The 13791-nt window shown below is 57.2% G+C and overlaps 1 protein-coding gene across 5 annotated transcripts in view; it reads right to left on the reverse strand.

Moving 5' to 3' along the window:
• Positions 1 to 398: 398 nt before the first annotated feature.
• Positions 399 to 13791, reverse strand: part of CDK18 (cyclin dependent kinase 18) — a 28769-nt gene continuing 15376 nt past the window's right edge. For 2 of the 5 annotated variants that reach the window (XM_054491831.2, XM_054491825.2), the window contains exons 2-16: positions 10481 to 10631; positions 10150 to 10292; positions 9418 to 9543; positions 8582 to 8638; positions 7593 to 7707; positions 7313 to 7407; positions 6937 to 6999; positions 5858 to 5981; positions 5607 to 5727; positions 4695 to 4792; positions 4361 to 4466; positions 4227 to 4269; positions 3435 to 3525; positions 3073 to 3150; positions 399 to 2434 (exon numbers count right to left, since the gene is read on the reverse strand). In XM_054491831.2, the coding sequence (XP_054347806.1) occupies positions 2400 to 2434; positions 3073 to 3150; positions 3435 to 3525; positions 4227 to 4269; positions 4361 to 4466; positions 4695 to 4792; positions 5607 to 5727; positions 5858 to 5981; positions 6937 to 6999; positions 7313 to 7407; positions 7593 to 7707; positions 8582 to 8638; positions 9418 to 9543; positions 10150 to 10292; positions 10481 to 10610 (1425 nt within the window). In that variant the 5' untranslated portion in view covers positions 10611 to 10631 and the 3' untranslated portion in view covers positions 399 to 2399. Of the gene's footprint in view, positions 2435 to 3072; positions 3151 to 3434; positions 3526 to 4226; positions 4270 to 4356; positions 4467 to 4694; positions 4793 to 5606; positions 5728 to 5857; positions 5982 to 6936; positions 7000 to 7312; positions 7408 to 7592; positions 7708 to 8581; positions 8639 to 9417; positions 9544 to 10059; positions 10293 to 10480; positions 10632 to 13791 lie in introns of those variants that run through there. The other 3 variants (XM_054491783.2, XM_054491818.2, XM_054491792.2) reach the window with 3 other exon arrangements.

Raw genomic sequence — 13791 nt, forward strand, 5'->3', positions numbered from 1 at the left:
TCTTGTTCGGTAGAACTGGTGCTGAGCTGAGAATGGAGCCTGGCCCGCCCCTTACTTCCAGAGCCTTGGGAGATATCATCAACCTCAGCATCAGCTTCCTCCTCTGGAAAGCAGCCACCCTCTTAAGTAACTGCAAACCATGCCGGCAAACTGCAAAGTGCTTAAGGCCAGGCATGAGGACAGGTCAGGAGGCAGGGTTTGGGGCCTGGCATTCTCAGAGTGGTCTCGGGAAGAACAAACCTGGTCACCGAATTGGACAACAGCAGGATTCTGAGCACTTTGGGAGCTGTGTATGATGTGTTGGGGGGGGCGGGTTGTGTCCAGATCAAAGGTGGGGAGGTGGTCTAGGCAACAGCAGGAGGTGTATTCGAGGTCTGCAGCAATTCTTGCAGGGCCTGAATTACAGCGAGGCCCACACCCTCGTCCTGCTGCCCTGGCCTTGGCCATCTCCCATGTCAACCCCATCTTGATCTTGCCTGCCTCCCTCCCCAGAAGCCAGGGGGCCATTTGGCACCAGGAACACAGGCATCGGCTGCACGGCCAGACCCCAGACCCCCGCCCAGGGGTCCCTCTTTGCTCTCCTGGCCAGCCCCACCCCACAGGCACCAACTTGGGCCAATGCCAGGCCACAGGTCAGACTCCCAGGCCTGGGACTCCTCTGCCCACCCACAACAACCACTGATGCTCCTCAGCAAGAGCCAACTTCTGGCTCTGAACACAGCAGCACCCAGGATACAGCAAGGTGAATGCTAGGCACCCGTCCCACAGCCTGGGGTGTGGGGGAGGTCAGAGATACACACAAATCAAACTCTCTCCTCACTTTATATATATACACACACACACACACACACACACACACACGCACGCATACACACAAGCACGCCCCACCCACACTCATTAGGCCTGGAGAGGTGCCTTCGGTTCTCCATCTTTGGCATCAATCTATCAAAATCAGCTTTTCTGTACGAGACCGCTCGCTCCTTTCTGTACAACATGAATTAAATATATTATAAGTCTCTGCACTGAGTCACACGACGTTCACAGTACCGTGGGGAGGAGTGGAGGGTGGGGGCCTGAGGTGGGCAGGGCAGGGGGCCTGGGTAGAAAAGCGAGGCTGGCCTCCCCTTGGCCTGTGCCATTCAGGATCAGCCCAGTGTTGAGGAGACCTAGGGGATACAGAGGGGAGCCTTCTTCAGGGGCCCTGGCCACCCAGGCTTCCAGCCCCTTGAGGCAAGCCTCTCAGCATCAGAGCCTGCTCCTGTTCCACGTTCCTCTCCCTCAGATGGTGGCATCTATACCTCTCCCTGTCGTGGCCGCCCTCTGGGGTGGCAGGGGCTCGGGGAAGCTGGTATTGGGATCAGGTGGACAGAGCCACAAGGGCCGGAAAGGCAGGATGGGGAGGCTGTGCGAGCCTTCGGGAGCTGAGGTCAGCCCGGCACCGGTGTCAGGGTGACTCTGCATATCTGGGTGCCGTCCCCAGGACCCTGACTGGGCCTGGCTAATCGGAGCCCCGGGATGATAAGATAAGCAGGGGCCACCTCGGGAAGGGGTGGACAGGCAGGAGCCGGTCACAGCTCCAAGGGCAGTGAGTGTGGTACCACCTGCCAATTTAAGGCAACTCCATTCAGACTGATGAGCTGGGCGGGGGCTGGCTGAGGTGGCAGGCGTGCAACTGGCGGTCCCCGGCCACCTCTGGACACAGCTGGGCATCCAAGCATGCCGGCGAAGCATATGCCGGCACTGCTCAGCCATGGTTCAAGCCAGAGGGTGTCGGGGGAATGAGGGTAGGGTAGGGCTGATGGAAAGAGTGGGGACTACTATTCCTTCTGTTGCTGTGGGACACCTGCCAGGTGGGGTAGGCTTTGGCACACATGTGGGTACCTAGGATTCCAGGGTCCCAGAGAACATGCCATGTCTCTTCTTGCTCTCAGAGGGGAAAAAGATGAAACGTGTGTGGGCTCCAAGGGGCCAGAAAGGGGGACTACCAAACTGGCACTAGGCAGGCACTGGGGGAGGAGGGTAGAGCCTCTATCCAGGGCAGAATGCCCATCCTGGCGCCTTGATTCTGTCATCCATGTGCATCCCACGCAGGTGCCCAAACACCAGGGTGGGAGAGGGTACAAGGACCCCCCCTCCCTCTCATGTCCTCTCAGGGAAGCAGCTCATGCCAGCCCCAACGTGGGTAATGGAGGGGTTGGTATGCAGGTGAGGGCTACTGGGGAGGCACGCGGGAAGCACAAAGAAGAAACAGCCATGGCCAGCAGGGCTGCCAAGCGGTCTTCCGGGCTGGCTGTCAGCCCTCGTTCTTCAGTCCTCCGAGGGCCACACAGGCTCCATCCTACCCGAATTTGTGCTCCACGTGATCTCTCGTCCCTTGGCCACAGCAAGGTGGGCGCAGCTCAGAAGATGCTCTGCCGCCTGTTCTTGCCTCGTCCTGGAGAATGGAGAAGAGGTGGGGCTGCAGGGAGGAGGCTGGGCTGAGGGGTACCCCAGGTCAGCAGGGACAGTTGCTGTCCCCCAGAGCTGCTCTGACAGAGCAAGCAAGGGCATGCAAACAGGAGCCGGTCCGACCTGGTGTCAAATCCCATCTCTGCTACTTACTAGCTGCATGAACTTGTGACTTAACCTCACAGAGCCTCAGTTTCATTGACTATGAAATGGGGAATATTAATAGTACTAACCTCAAGGGGTGTTTTAAGGATTAAAGAAGAGGATGCATAGAAAGCATTTGTCAATGTCCAAGGCCATTGACTGTTCTAGGAAAAAAGTACCGTTCTCCCAGGATGGAATCTGATTAGAGAGCTCAGGGTTTGCAGAGAGAATGCACCAGAGACAGCATGCCTCTTTGCCAGGGCTACTGTCAAATGCAATGTCCTGTCTGGGGTGGAGGGTTGAGGAGGGAAGAGCTGGACGAGGAAGTCTAGGCAGGAGAAACCAACCCCTTCTCTGCTCCCCAAAGACTCCAAAGGGAAGCCGGTGGTGGGGGGACCATGGGAGTCCCCACTGGGGAGGGGTAGCCTGCTGTGGCTTCCACTAACAAGGGGAGGGGTCCAGGAGAGAACAAGCCCCTACCTGGCTGCTGGAAGGCCAAGCCTCGGTAGCCTGGGTCCTTCTGGAGCTGGATCTCCTTCAGGGAGAAGATGGAGGCAGCTGGGGGACAGAAGTGAAGTGCATAGTCTGGAGAGGGCTGGGTGGAGCTGGCCTCCAGTGAGGACTGGCCCAGAAGGACCAACTGAGCCCTCGAGGCAGCATCTCATTTCCACTGTTTGCCCCCTCAATTTGGAATGACAACCCCAGCAGGGGAGGCAAGGTGTCCGGGGCTGCTTGGCTGGGCCTGGGGCCTCTGGCCTCTTTGTTCTGGTTCTTCTGCCCACACTCACCAACCCCTTTCCTTGGTTCTGGGTGGCCCTGCTCCCGGCCCCCCCAGTACTCACTGTCTTCAAGCTGGTGCACACGCTCTCCCAGAGACCGGAAGTAGGGGTGACTCAGGGCAGCTTCTGCTGACATGCGACTCTTGGATTCATACTGAAAGGCACAGGGTGGGGCTATTGGGCCCTGGCTGGGGGACTGCAAACCCTCTGGGCAGCAGGACTCCGGTGCTGGTTAGAGCACCAAGGTGGGTGGGGCTTGAGGCTAACAGGAGAAGCCCCAGGTCAGCCTCCAGCCCCTACCACAAACCCAACCTCAGGCCATCTCAAGACTCAGGGGAAGGCTCCCCGGTCTCCAGCCACCAGGAAAAACCAGAAATGAAACTTCAGGAGAGTGACCTTCTCTTGGGATAGAAATACAGATGCAAACCAACCATGATCAGATGGAGAACATCCGTAACAGGAAGCGTAGTGCCGATAACGACCCTTCATCGTGTGCCTTATAAGACAGGCACCACACTAAGTGTGTCCCGTCATCTCAATGTATCCTCACGGCCAGCTTATAAAATAGGTATTAATCCCACTTTGCAGTTGAGGAAACTGAGGCATGGAGGAGCTCTGTAACTTGCCCAGAGCTACACAGCTAAGTAACGGGTTTGGGCTCGCAGTGCACAGACTCCAGAGGATGTGTATGGAGGCCAGCACTCCCCTTGGCCTTGGGGGTGGAGAGTACAGGGGAAATGTTTCAAAGACGTGTGAGCACACGAGCCACAGAAGTTGGGGCGTAGGCCCGGCATGGGGCACAGGGACTTGGCTCTTTGGCTGCCTCTCCCGGGGCCCCGCCGGGAGGACACTCACCAGGAGCAGGCTGCTCAGGAGTTGGATGCCATCCGTATCCAACCTGCAAGGAGAAGGCGCGGACACAGGCTGTGCCTGAGCCGGGATGGGAAAGCCAGGGCCACAGCAGGAGGGGCGGCGGGCGCAGGGGCTACCTGGGCGCGTGGCTGATGAGCGGCTGCGGAAGGTAGCGGGGGAAGCTGTAGGTGCGGAACTCGGAGAAGGCGGTCACGCCGGGCCACGTCTCTTCTGTGGGGGTCCCTGGGGAGACGAGAGAGGGTGGAGAGGGCCTGCGTGAGGCCCAGGGCCAAGGCCGACTTGAAAGGGATGCAATGTAGGAGGTGGGAGCAAAGATGGCCGAGGCCACAGGGGGTCCCCGCCCCGGAGAGAAGCGGCCGAGCCGCTCCTCCCCGTCCCGCTCCGCGCCAGAGCTGGACGGAGTTCCGGCGCCCCCTGGTGGTGAGAGGGACGGAGCAGCGGGAGACTGACCGAGGAGGCGAAAGATGAGGTGCAGCTCCTCCTTGACTGTGGAGCCCGGGAAGAGGGGCCTCCCTGTGGCCATCTCGTAGTGGATGCAGCCCACGCCCCTGCGGGGAGCAAGGGGCAGGGTCGGCATCAGGCAGGGGCGGCCGCCCTTCCTAGGGCTGCTCCACCAGGGCACCAATGACGACCTGCCACAGGCGGCTGCAGGGGTCGTGGCTCTGGCGGCGGAGGGGTGGCCCAGGACAGTGGAGGCTCCTAGAACTGCCCAGCCCCCACTACAGCCACTCTCTCTGGGGAGCTTCCCCGGGCTCGGGAAAGCTGCGACCTCTCCCCTTTCACTCTGTGAGGTTTGGGTCTGTGCAGCCAGCGCCCATGTGGCAATTCTCTCAGCAGTGTTGTCTCAAACTCTCTCCACTGTGTGCCCCACTGGAAGAGAGAAGTACATAAATCCATTCTCCTGGGGAACCTTGGGGCGGAGTCACAGCAGCCATTCATCACCACTGGCGGCTTGGCTTGCAATTTGGGCTGATTTTTCATTCAAATCATACGCTTGTTCATTTTAACATGAAAATAGTACTTCTCTTTCAAAATTTTCACTGGGACTGATGCTTGGGGAAGATTCATCGTATTTACTATAGGGGCCCTCCTGGACCCTCTGGGTCTCTGGTAACCCCCCACAGGCCTCTGGGGGAGGATTTCAAATGCACAGGCTTGGGGGGGTCTATTTAAGCCAGGGAAACCCTAACCTATCATATTTCAGACTTAATTTTTTAACATCCATTTGAGCAGGATGTCACATGGCTTTTAGGCAAAGGAAGTTAGGCAGTTCTTCCCCGAGGCCCTTGGGGCAGCAAAAGAGAGTCTGGAGGTGTGGCCAGGCCTGTCCTCCCCTCCTCGGTCCCCACAGTGCTCACTCACCACATATCAATGGGGGTGGAGTACTCTGTGGATCCCAGCAGCACATCGGGGGGCCTGTACCACAGGGTCACCACCTCATTGGAGTAAGTCTTTGTAGGCACTGACTTGGCCCTGGCCAGTCCTGGGGGCAGACATGTCAGTGGACCTCTGTCCACAGGTGCTGCGGGGTTGATTGCTATGCCCTCCCCCACTGCACCCACACCCTGAGGCACCCCAGTAGCGTCAGACCCCCACCCTAGCCGCAGCCTCACCAAAGTCGGCCAGCTTCAGCTCCCCCCTCTCGTTGATGAGCAGGTTCTGGGGCTTCAGGTCCCGGTGCAGGATCTTGCGGTGGTGACAGTAGGCGAGGCCCCGGAGCAGCTGGAACATGAAAATCTGGGGGGAAGAGGAAGAGAAATGTGGGGTGGAAGGTGACCCTGAGCCTCTGCTCCAAGGCTGGGACCGGGGTGGGGGCAGGGGCTTGGCAGTGAGGTCAGCACAAGCCCCTCATTCTCCTGCCCACCCTGCAGCCCCCATCCTGGACCCCACCCACACCAGGGAATCCCATCCAGAGGGGAGGACACCAGGGGTGCAGAGGACGCAGTGAGTGTGGGGGAGGCCAGAGAAGTCTCAGTCAGGAGCACGGGGCTCAGGATGCCCGCCTATGTGAAGACATATGTGCTTGATCCTTTTTTTTTTTTTCTCTGTTAGAGACAGGGTTTTACTCTGTCACCCAGGCTGGAGTGCAGTGGTGTGATCACGGCTCACTGTGGCCTCAACCTCCCGGACTCAAGTGGCCCTCTTGCCTCAGCCTCTCAAGCAGCTGGGACTATGGGTGCACGCTACTGTGCCCGGCTAATTTTTCAATTTTTAGTAGAGATGAGGTCTTGCCATGTTGCCCAGGCTGGTCTCAAACTCCTAGGCTCAAGCCATCTTCCTGCCTTGGCCTCCCAGTGCTGGGATTACAGGCGTGGGCCACCATGCCCAGCCTTGATTCTTTAACAAACATCAGGAGAGGTCATTCATAACCCCGAGCTTCCCCAGAAGCCTCCCTGCATTTTGGCAGGTAGCTCACACTCCCATTTGACAGAGGGGGAAACTGATGTTCAGAGTTGGGAGTGGGTTTTATACTAACAGCTAGACAGTGGCAGAGAGTGTGTGTCTGTTCCTGGGGTAAAGTGCTCAGCCCAGTTCCTGGACTCGTTGATGGCATTGCCCTCTCCCTCTTTCCTAAGTGGGAAGGTCTGAGCCACCTCAGCAGCCGGACCCCTGGTGGTGAGAGTGGGTTCCTGCCCTGAGCTTCCGGACAGGTGGCTGCCAAGATGGGGGGATCCTGCCCCCGAGGCCTCACCTTGACGTTGTGCATGCTCATGAGGTTCCCACAGTGGTCCAGATACTGCTTCAGGTCACTGTCCTGGAATACAGAGCGTGGCTCGGTCCTGCCCCACATTGACCCCTGGCCAGAAGCCCAGATACAGGCTGAGGAGACGAAGCCCCTCCCTGGGAAGGGCCCACGCCCACTAGTGGGACAGGTCCCTGGCTCGAGCCACCTCTAAGCCTGAGCTCTTGGCCCACTCCTGCACGGGAGCATCTGAGAATCTGATTCCAGAACAAGGCCTGGGTCACCCTCATCCCACCACTCCCACTCCCTCAGCTTCCCACTCCCCTACCCACACCCTGTTTCCACCACAAGAGGGAGAGGCGGCCAGCCCCAGCCCGACTCTCACCAGGTACTCAAACACCAGGGTGAGGGACCGATCTGTGTGGATGAGGTCGTGCAGGGTCACAATATTGGCGTGCTTCAGGTTCTTCAGCAGAGACACTGAGAAGACAGGTCCACCTGGGTCCCTAGGACCCCATGTGTCCCCATACCCTCTTTTCTTGGGGTCAGCACCAGGAGTCCCACTCCAGCAATGACCCTCCACCCCCAGCTCCCACAAGGGCACAGGCTGGTGAACCCCTCCTCCCGAAGCCCCCAGGGGAGCGTGGGAGCCTAGGATGCTGTACCCTCTCGGATGGCAGTGCAGGGCGCTCCCTCCTCATGCTCCAGCCGGATCTCTTTCAGGGCCACGAGGTTCTCCGTCAGTTTGCTGCGCCCTTTGAAGACTGTGGCATAGGTGCCCTGGGATGGAGGGCCGCAGCGGCCCCAGGCATATTCAGGTGCTGCTGGCCTCTGTCCAGTGCCTCCCCATTTGTGCCTCTGCCTGGGCTATGACTGGGGCCTGAGTGCCCTTCCTCTCTTTACTGACATGCTGTTTCCTCCGAAGCCTACTTCCTCCAGGAAGCGTCCCTAATGACTCCCCAGGCAGAGTGAATCCGTCCTTCCTCTAAGCCCTAGCATGCCGCGTGCCCCTTTATGATAACACCAGGTTTTTTCTTCCTTATATGATGCTGATGTTTACACAGAGGTCACCTCTTTGGCTCCTGGAGGGAAAGGGCTGTGTGTTCCCCCTCTCTATAAACCTTCACCCACCCCAGGCCTCTGCACAGTGACAACAGAAATAGCTAAGTGACACAGCACTTCCTATGTGCCAGGTATTGTCTGTGTGCTGTACATAAGCTGATTACAGTAACCTACCCAATCCTCACAATAACCCTATGTGATAGGACAATTACTATCTCATTGGACAGAGGAAGAAACTGAGGCACACAGAGAGGTCATGTAACTCACCAAAGGTCATAGAGCTAGTAAATGGTGGAGCTAGGTTTCGAACCCAGGCAAGAAGGACTTGCAGAAAAAAAAAAGACTGGATTCTGCCCAGGGCCATGGCTACTCTATCCTCCTTCAGGATCTGAGCTCACTTCAATCCCTGCCAAAGGCTGGGCCAGAGTGCACGGCCAAGACTGTGCACCTCTATGGGGCAAGGGCCACGAGACAGCCAACCAGAGAGGGCCGACCAGAGAGGGCCGACCAGAGAGGGCCGACCAGGGAGGTCTGCCCCTCCTCCAAGCCATCCTGCCTGGCTATTCGGAGAAGACCAAACCCAGCGTCTTACCTCTCCCAGTTTGTCCAGTTTCACGTATGTTTCCAGTTTCCCAAAGCCAATGTCTGACTGAGAGGGGGAGACATAGAATGCCGTGAGCTTGAAGCCCTTAGCAGCTCCACAGACATGACACCTCCCCCAGCTCCAGCCTCTGGGAGGGAAGGGATGAGACCCCATGGTGGAAGGGGCTCCTTTTCCCTTTATCCCTGTGATAAAGGACAGAGCTCATGAAAGTGTGAGTTTCTTCCTCCCAGGACAGCCAAGAGTGTAGAGCCCAGAGCTGTGGCACCTGGGATTGTTGCACATCTTGGCTACCTGTGTCTCCGACTGAGACCATGAGCTCCTCCAGAGTGAGTGCTGCCTTTTTTCCCATTGTACCATGAGTGTCCAGTTCAGAATCCACCTCTCTGACTGTGTCTCTCATCAGCGCACTTCTAGCTCAGGTGTATCCAACCCTTAACAAGACGGATTCCTGGACCCCCTAGCTGGAGAGGCTGATTCTATAGGTGTCTGGAGGTAGAGTCTGTTTTGTAAGATGTCCCAAACAGCTCTGATAGGCAGTTAGGACTGGAAGGCACATGCCAGCTGGCCTATTGATCTTAACCATGTGGAGACCTTGGGACCCTGTGTGGGCTTAGAGTCCCGTTCCAGCCCAAGTGAGACCCATCTAGGAAATGGATGTTGATGTAGGGGGACGATCTAGTTGAATGCACTCACGCCAGCAGGTGGCGCCAGAGGGCCAGGAATCTTCATGGAAATCCCATATAGGCGTCAGCTGGGACTGATATGCCCATGCTGGGGAGGGCATATCACCCCACCTTGTGTCCTCTGACCCTCTTGGGACTCACCAGGGAGGCCCGGCGGGACATGCGGCTGAGCGGCTTGGGCAGATCTGGGCTCTCCATCTGTAGCTTCTGTAGGAATTCCTGGGGCAGGCGGATATCCATGGGCAGAGAGAGCCTCTTGCTGACGTCCTGTGGTGACAGGGATGAGATGGGGACACCACTGTTGGCTTCAGGGTAGCTACGGCTGTGGGGCCCCAGACTCTCACTCTGGACTTAGCATTCCCTGCAGAACAACCATTCAGAGCCCAATCACAGGCTGTGACCCCAGGCTCACAGCTGCTCCCAGTGTGTGCTCAAGACATACACGTGAACACCCGGGGCTGCTGTGTGACCTTAGCACAGCCAGGTCACTCTCTGCCTCTCTGGGCCACAGTATTACCATCTGTGCAACATCAATCTCATGCCCTTACAGGCACCGATTCTGTAAGCATATTTTTTCATATACTTGGGCATATGTGTGTGGATCAAATAGTCAAATTGTCTAGCCCTTGCTAAATTCAGGAATGTTCTAAGCACTTGGCATAGATAAACCCATTTAATCCATGATGACCATTTTAAAGACAAGGAGACCATGGTGCACAGAGGTTGAGTAACTTGCTCAAAGTCACAGAGCTAATGAATGGCAGAGCTGGAATTTGAACTCACAAAGTCTGGCTGTAAGGCAGCTGCCCTCCTGTGCACACCCTTGTGCGTGCATCCTGCCACCTTCCGGGGCAGAGCTCCAGAGGCCCTCACCTCCATGGAGAAGCGGCGCTGGTTCTGCCGCCGCTGGAACTGCACGCCAGGGGACAGCTGCCCCGGCTCCTCCCCGCTGTCTGTTGGGGAGAAGGTGCTGCACTCCTGCAGGGGGTCTCTGCCAAGAGGACCGAGCTGCAAGTCTAAGAGGGACAGGCGTCAGCTCCCCTCCCTGCCTCTCTGCCCTGAGGGAGAGAAGGGTAGCCCCCCTCCCCCAGCACTGTGCTCCTCCCCTAAGGCCAGTGGGGAAGGAGTGGGCAGGGAGGGGAAGGAGGTGACTGGGGAGTGTCTGGTAGGTGGGAGAGGTGCTGGGTGGGCCCAGACCTCTCACCCTCATTCCGCCGGTTGTGGAGCTGGTTGAATTGCTCCGTGAATTCAGCCAAGGATTCTTCAATGGTCTCAGTGCGGGGCACTGACAGGGAGAAACGGCGCTTAAAGTTCTTCATCTTGTTCATGATCATGAGGGACTGGGCAGCCGGGTCCTGAGATGGGAGGTGTGAGAAGAGCAGTTGAAAAGAACAAGGCAACCAGTCCAAGTCTCCAGCCACTGGGAATTCAGCTCTCTCTTCCCATCAAGCTCTGTCGCCCTGTATGCCACCATCACTGGGAGCCAGGGTTGTGTCTTCTGCAAAGTTTGACCTCTCTGAGGGTGGGTGTTCACCCTCTTCTTCCCAGTCACCCTCTTCCTCCCAGTGACTCTCAGCACTGCCTCCGCTCCCCACCGCCCGCCCCGCCACACCCCGTGCAGTTCTCTATGGACCACCTAGTCCAGCAAAGCATTGGTCATAATAGCAGGCATGATGTGCAAAGAGGATCCTGAAGGCCCCCCAGACCTGAGCCCTTTAGCTGCTGGAGGTCTAGAGAGTTCTGGGGGAAGGGCTGGGTTGGCAGGAAGGGTGCCAGAACCAGGCAGTCCTTGGGCCAGCAGAAATTTACCAACTTGTGTCCAAGGGCTTGAATGTGTCAACAGCCAATAAATCTTACTGACCAAGGCCCGTAAACTGAATGTCAGCTTGGCCAACACCCTTGGGACATGATTGGGTCCAAACCTCATTTCACCTCTGATACTGACACCTGAAGGTCTCTGCTCTGGCGTGCCCCAGGAGGCAAGAGGGGAAAAGGAGGAGGAAGGGAAGAGTGCATCAGAGCTGGCCAGCTGCATCTCCTCTCCAGCTGAAATACGGAAGGTCAGGAGCAGTGGAAGGTCTCAGGGGAAACACGGAAGCTTGCCATTAATAGAGTCGAGCCCTAGGGAAGATGAGGCCTGATCCCTGCTGGCCTCTTCCCATGCCAGAGCCCTCCAAGCAGGCAGGGTATCCCTTACCGAGAACACCATGGAGGTGCGGGGTGAGCTGCTCTGCCCACCCCCACGGTCCTGTCCCCAACCATGAAAGCTTTCTTCTTCGGGCTCCCCAGCTCCTCGTGCCCTCTGAACTAGACACCCTGCTGGCCACCCAATGAGACCCACGCAACTGCTTCTTGCTGCAGACCCTCCCTTCTCCCTCCTGCCCTGAACCCAGAGCAGCGCTGTCCCACCTCCCCTCCGCTTCCCTTCATGGTTTCCTACACGCTCAGTGCAGCCCCCCTCTCATCCTGCTCTGCACACACTGCCCTTGAGGCCTCACAAGGGCTTCCACCCATGCCCGCAAGAAGGCACCAGGGGGTGAGCCCTGTGATGGGCCACCCTGCACCCGCTCCCAGCTGTTACCCATGCACCAGGCACAGCCCACTCCTGGAGGATGTTCTCAGCCCTGCCACTGGCCAGCACCTAGTTGCCAAGGCGACCAGGCCCTTCCCGAATCCTCCTGGTTTAAGGGATTATGGGTCAGTAACATGTTGGCTTTGCTTAATGATCACATCCTTCTGTCCTCAGCCAGCCTGGAAAGGGTCCTCTGTCTGGCAGCGCATGCTCCTGGCTGCCCCCAAACACAGCTCAGTGGTGGCCCTCCAGCCGCCCTGATCCTCATGGCTGGGTATGAACAGGCTCTCCTTCATTCCTTTAGCGGGCTGGCACCTTTCAGAGTGGAGGCCTCGAGTCTGCAGTGCTAGGCAGGCCCATCTCTGTCAGTGGGCCCTGAAGTCTCACTCAGTTCCACTCAACAAACGAACTGGCCGGGCATGGTGGCTCATGCCTGTAATCTCAGCACTTTGGGAGGCTGAGGCAGGTGGATCACTTGAGGTCAGGAGTTTGAGACCAGCCTGGCCAACATGGTGAAACCCTGTCTCTACTAAAAATACAAAAAAATTAGCTGGGCATGGTGGTGTGCGCCTGTGATCGCAGTTACTTGGGAGGCTGAAGCAGGAGGATTGCTTGAACCCCGGAGGCGGAGGTTGCAGTGAGTGGAGATTGCGCCATTGCACTCCAGCCTGGGCGACAGAGCAAGACTCTGTCTTAAAAAACAAACAAACAAACAAACAAAACTGAGCACCTACTATGCGCCAGCATTGTGCCAGGCATGGGGGTTTCAGAGGCAAGTAAAGGGTGGTCCCCACTCTCAAGGAACTCAGGGGCTGGTGATGCCTCCTTTGATGAGAAGGTAGCTGAAAGCGCTTCCTCTGGCTTCCTTGGCAGAGCCCACCAGCCTTGGACTTTCCTGACTCCCCATCCCTAAACTCCTTCCTGTCAGTCATCTTCAGCCGCTCCTCCGTAGCTCTGTGCAATGTCTCAGGCCTGCTGTTTGCAGGACTCCTGCAGACAGGAAGCTTCCAGAGGGCAGCCACCACGCCTCACACTTGTGTATAGCATTCAGGCCACACAGATCTAATCTGGAGGCTTCATGATGGTGGCAGGAGGTATGGGTCCCAGTGACAAGAGGACCCAGACACACCTACCTGGTGACTCCCATTTCTGAGCAAGATAGGAGAGTGGAGATGGCTCCTTGTAAAGATCAATTATTTTCTTTTTTCCTTCTTTCTTTTTTTTTGAGATAGAGTCGTGCTCTGTCACCCAAGCTGGAGTGCAGTGGCGTGATCTCGGCTCACTGCAACCTCCACCTTCCGGGCTCAAGCGATTCTCATGCCTCAGCCTCCTGAGTAGCTGGGATTACAGGCCCGCGCCACCACACCCGGCTAATTTTTGTGTTTTCAGTAGAGACAGGATTTCGCCATGTTGGTCAGGCTGGTCTCGAACTCCTGACCTCAAGTGATCTGCCTGCCTCGGCCTCCCAAAATGCTGGGATTACAGGCATGAGCCACAGCACTCAGCCAATTATTTTCAAAGATAGCTGAACATCAGAATCACCAGGGAGCATTGTAAAAAAATTCAGATTCCTAGGTCTTACCTTGAGATTCTGGAACTGAGGTTCTGAGAAAGGTGCCTGGGCAAATGCATTTGAAAAAACACCTCCAATGATGTACACCTGGAGCGGTGACCAGGAAACATCTAAGGTCCAGGTCAGGGACAATTATCTGCCCAGGCTTCCAGGCCACCCTCCTGTGCTAAGAAGGGGGATCCTCAGAGCAGGGGAGGGAAGCAGGAGGCCCCCCACAGGAGAGGAAGTCTCTCTGTCCTGGAAGCCGGTGCATCTGCACCACACCAACTGATGTCCCCAATGTCCCCAGTGTCCCCGTGCTTTGTCATGGTTGTTCTCTGGGGGTGGGGAGAGGCAGGCACTTGGCTCCCTGAGGTCTGAGCTCTGCCAG

This window comes from Pongo pygmaeus, chromosome 1, assembly GCF_028885625.2.
Source record: "Pongo pygmaeus isolate AG05252 chromosome 1, NHGRI_mPonPyg2-v2.0_pri, whole genome shotgun sequence".
In the NCBI taxonomy this organism is placed as follows: domain Eukaryota; kingdom Metazoa; phylum Chordata; class Mammalia; order Primates; family Hominidae; genus Pongo; species Pongo pygmaeus.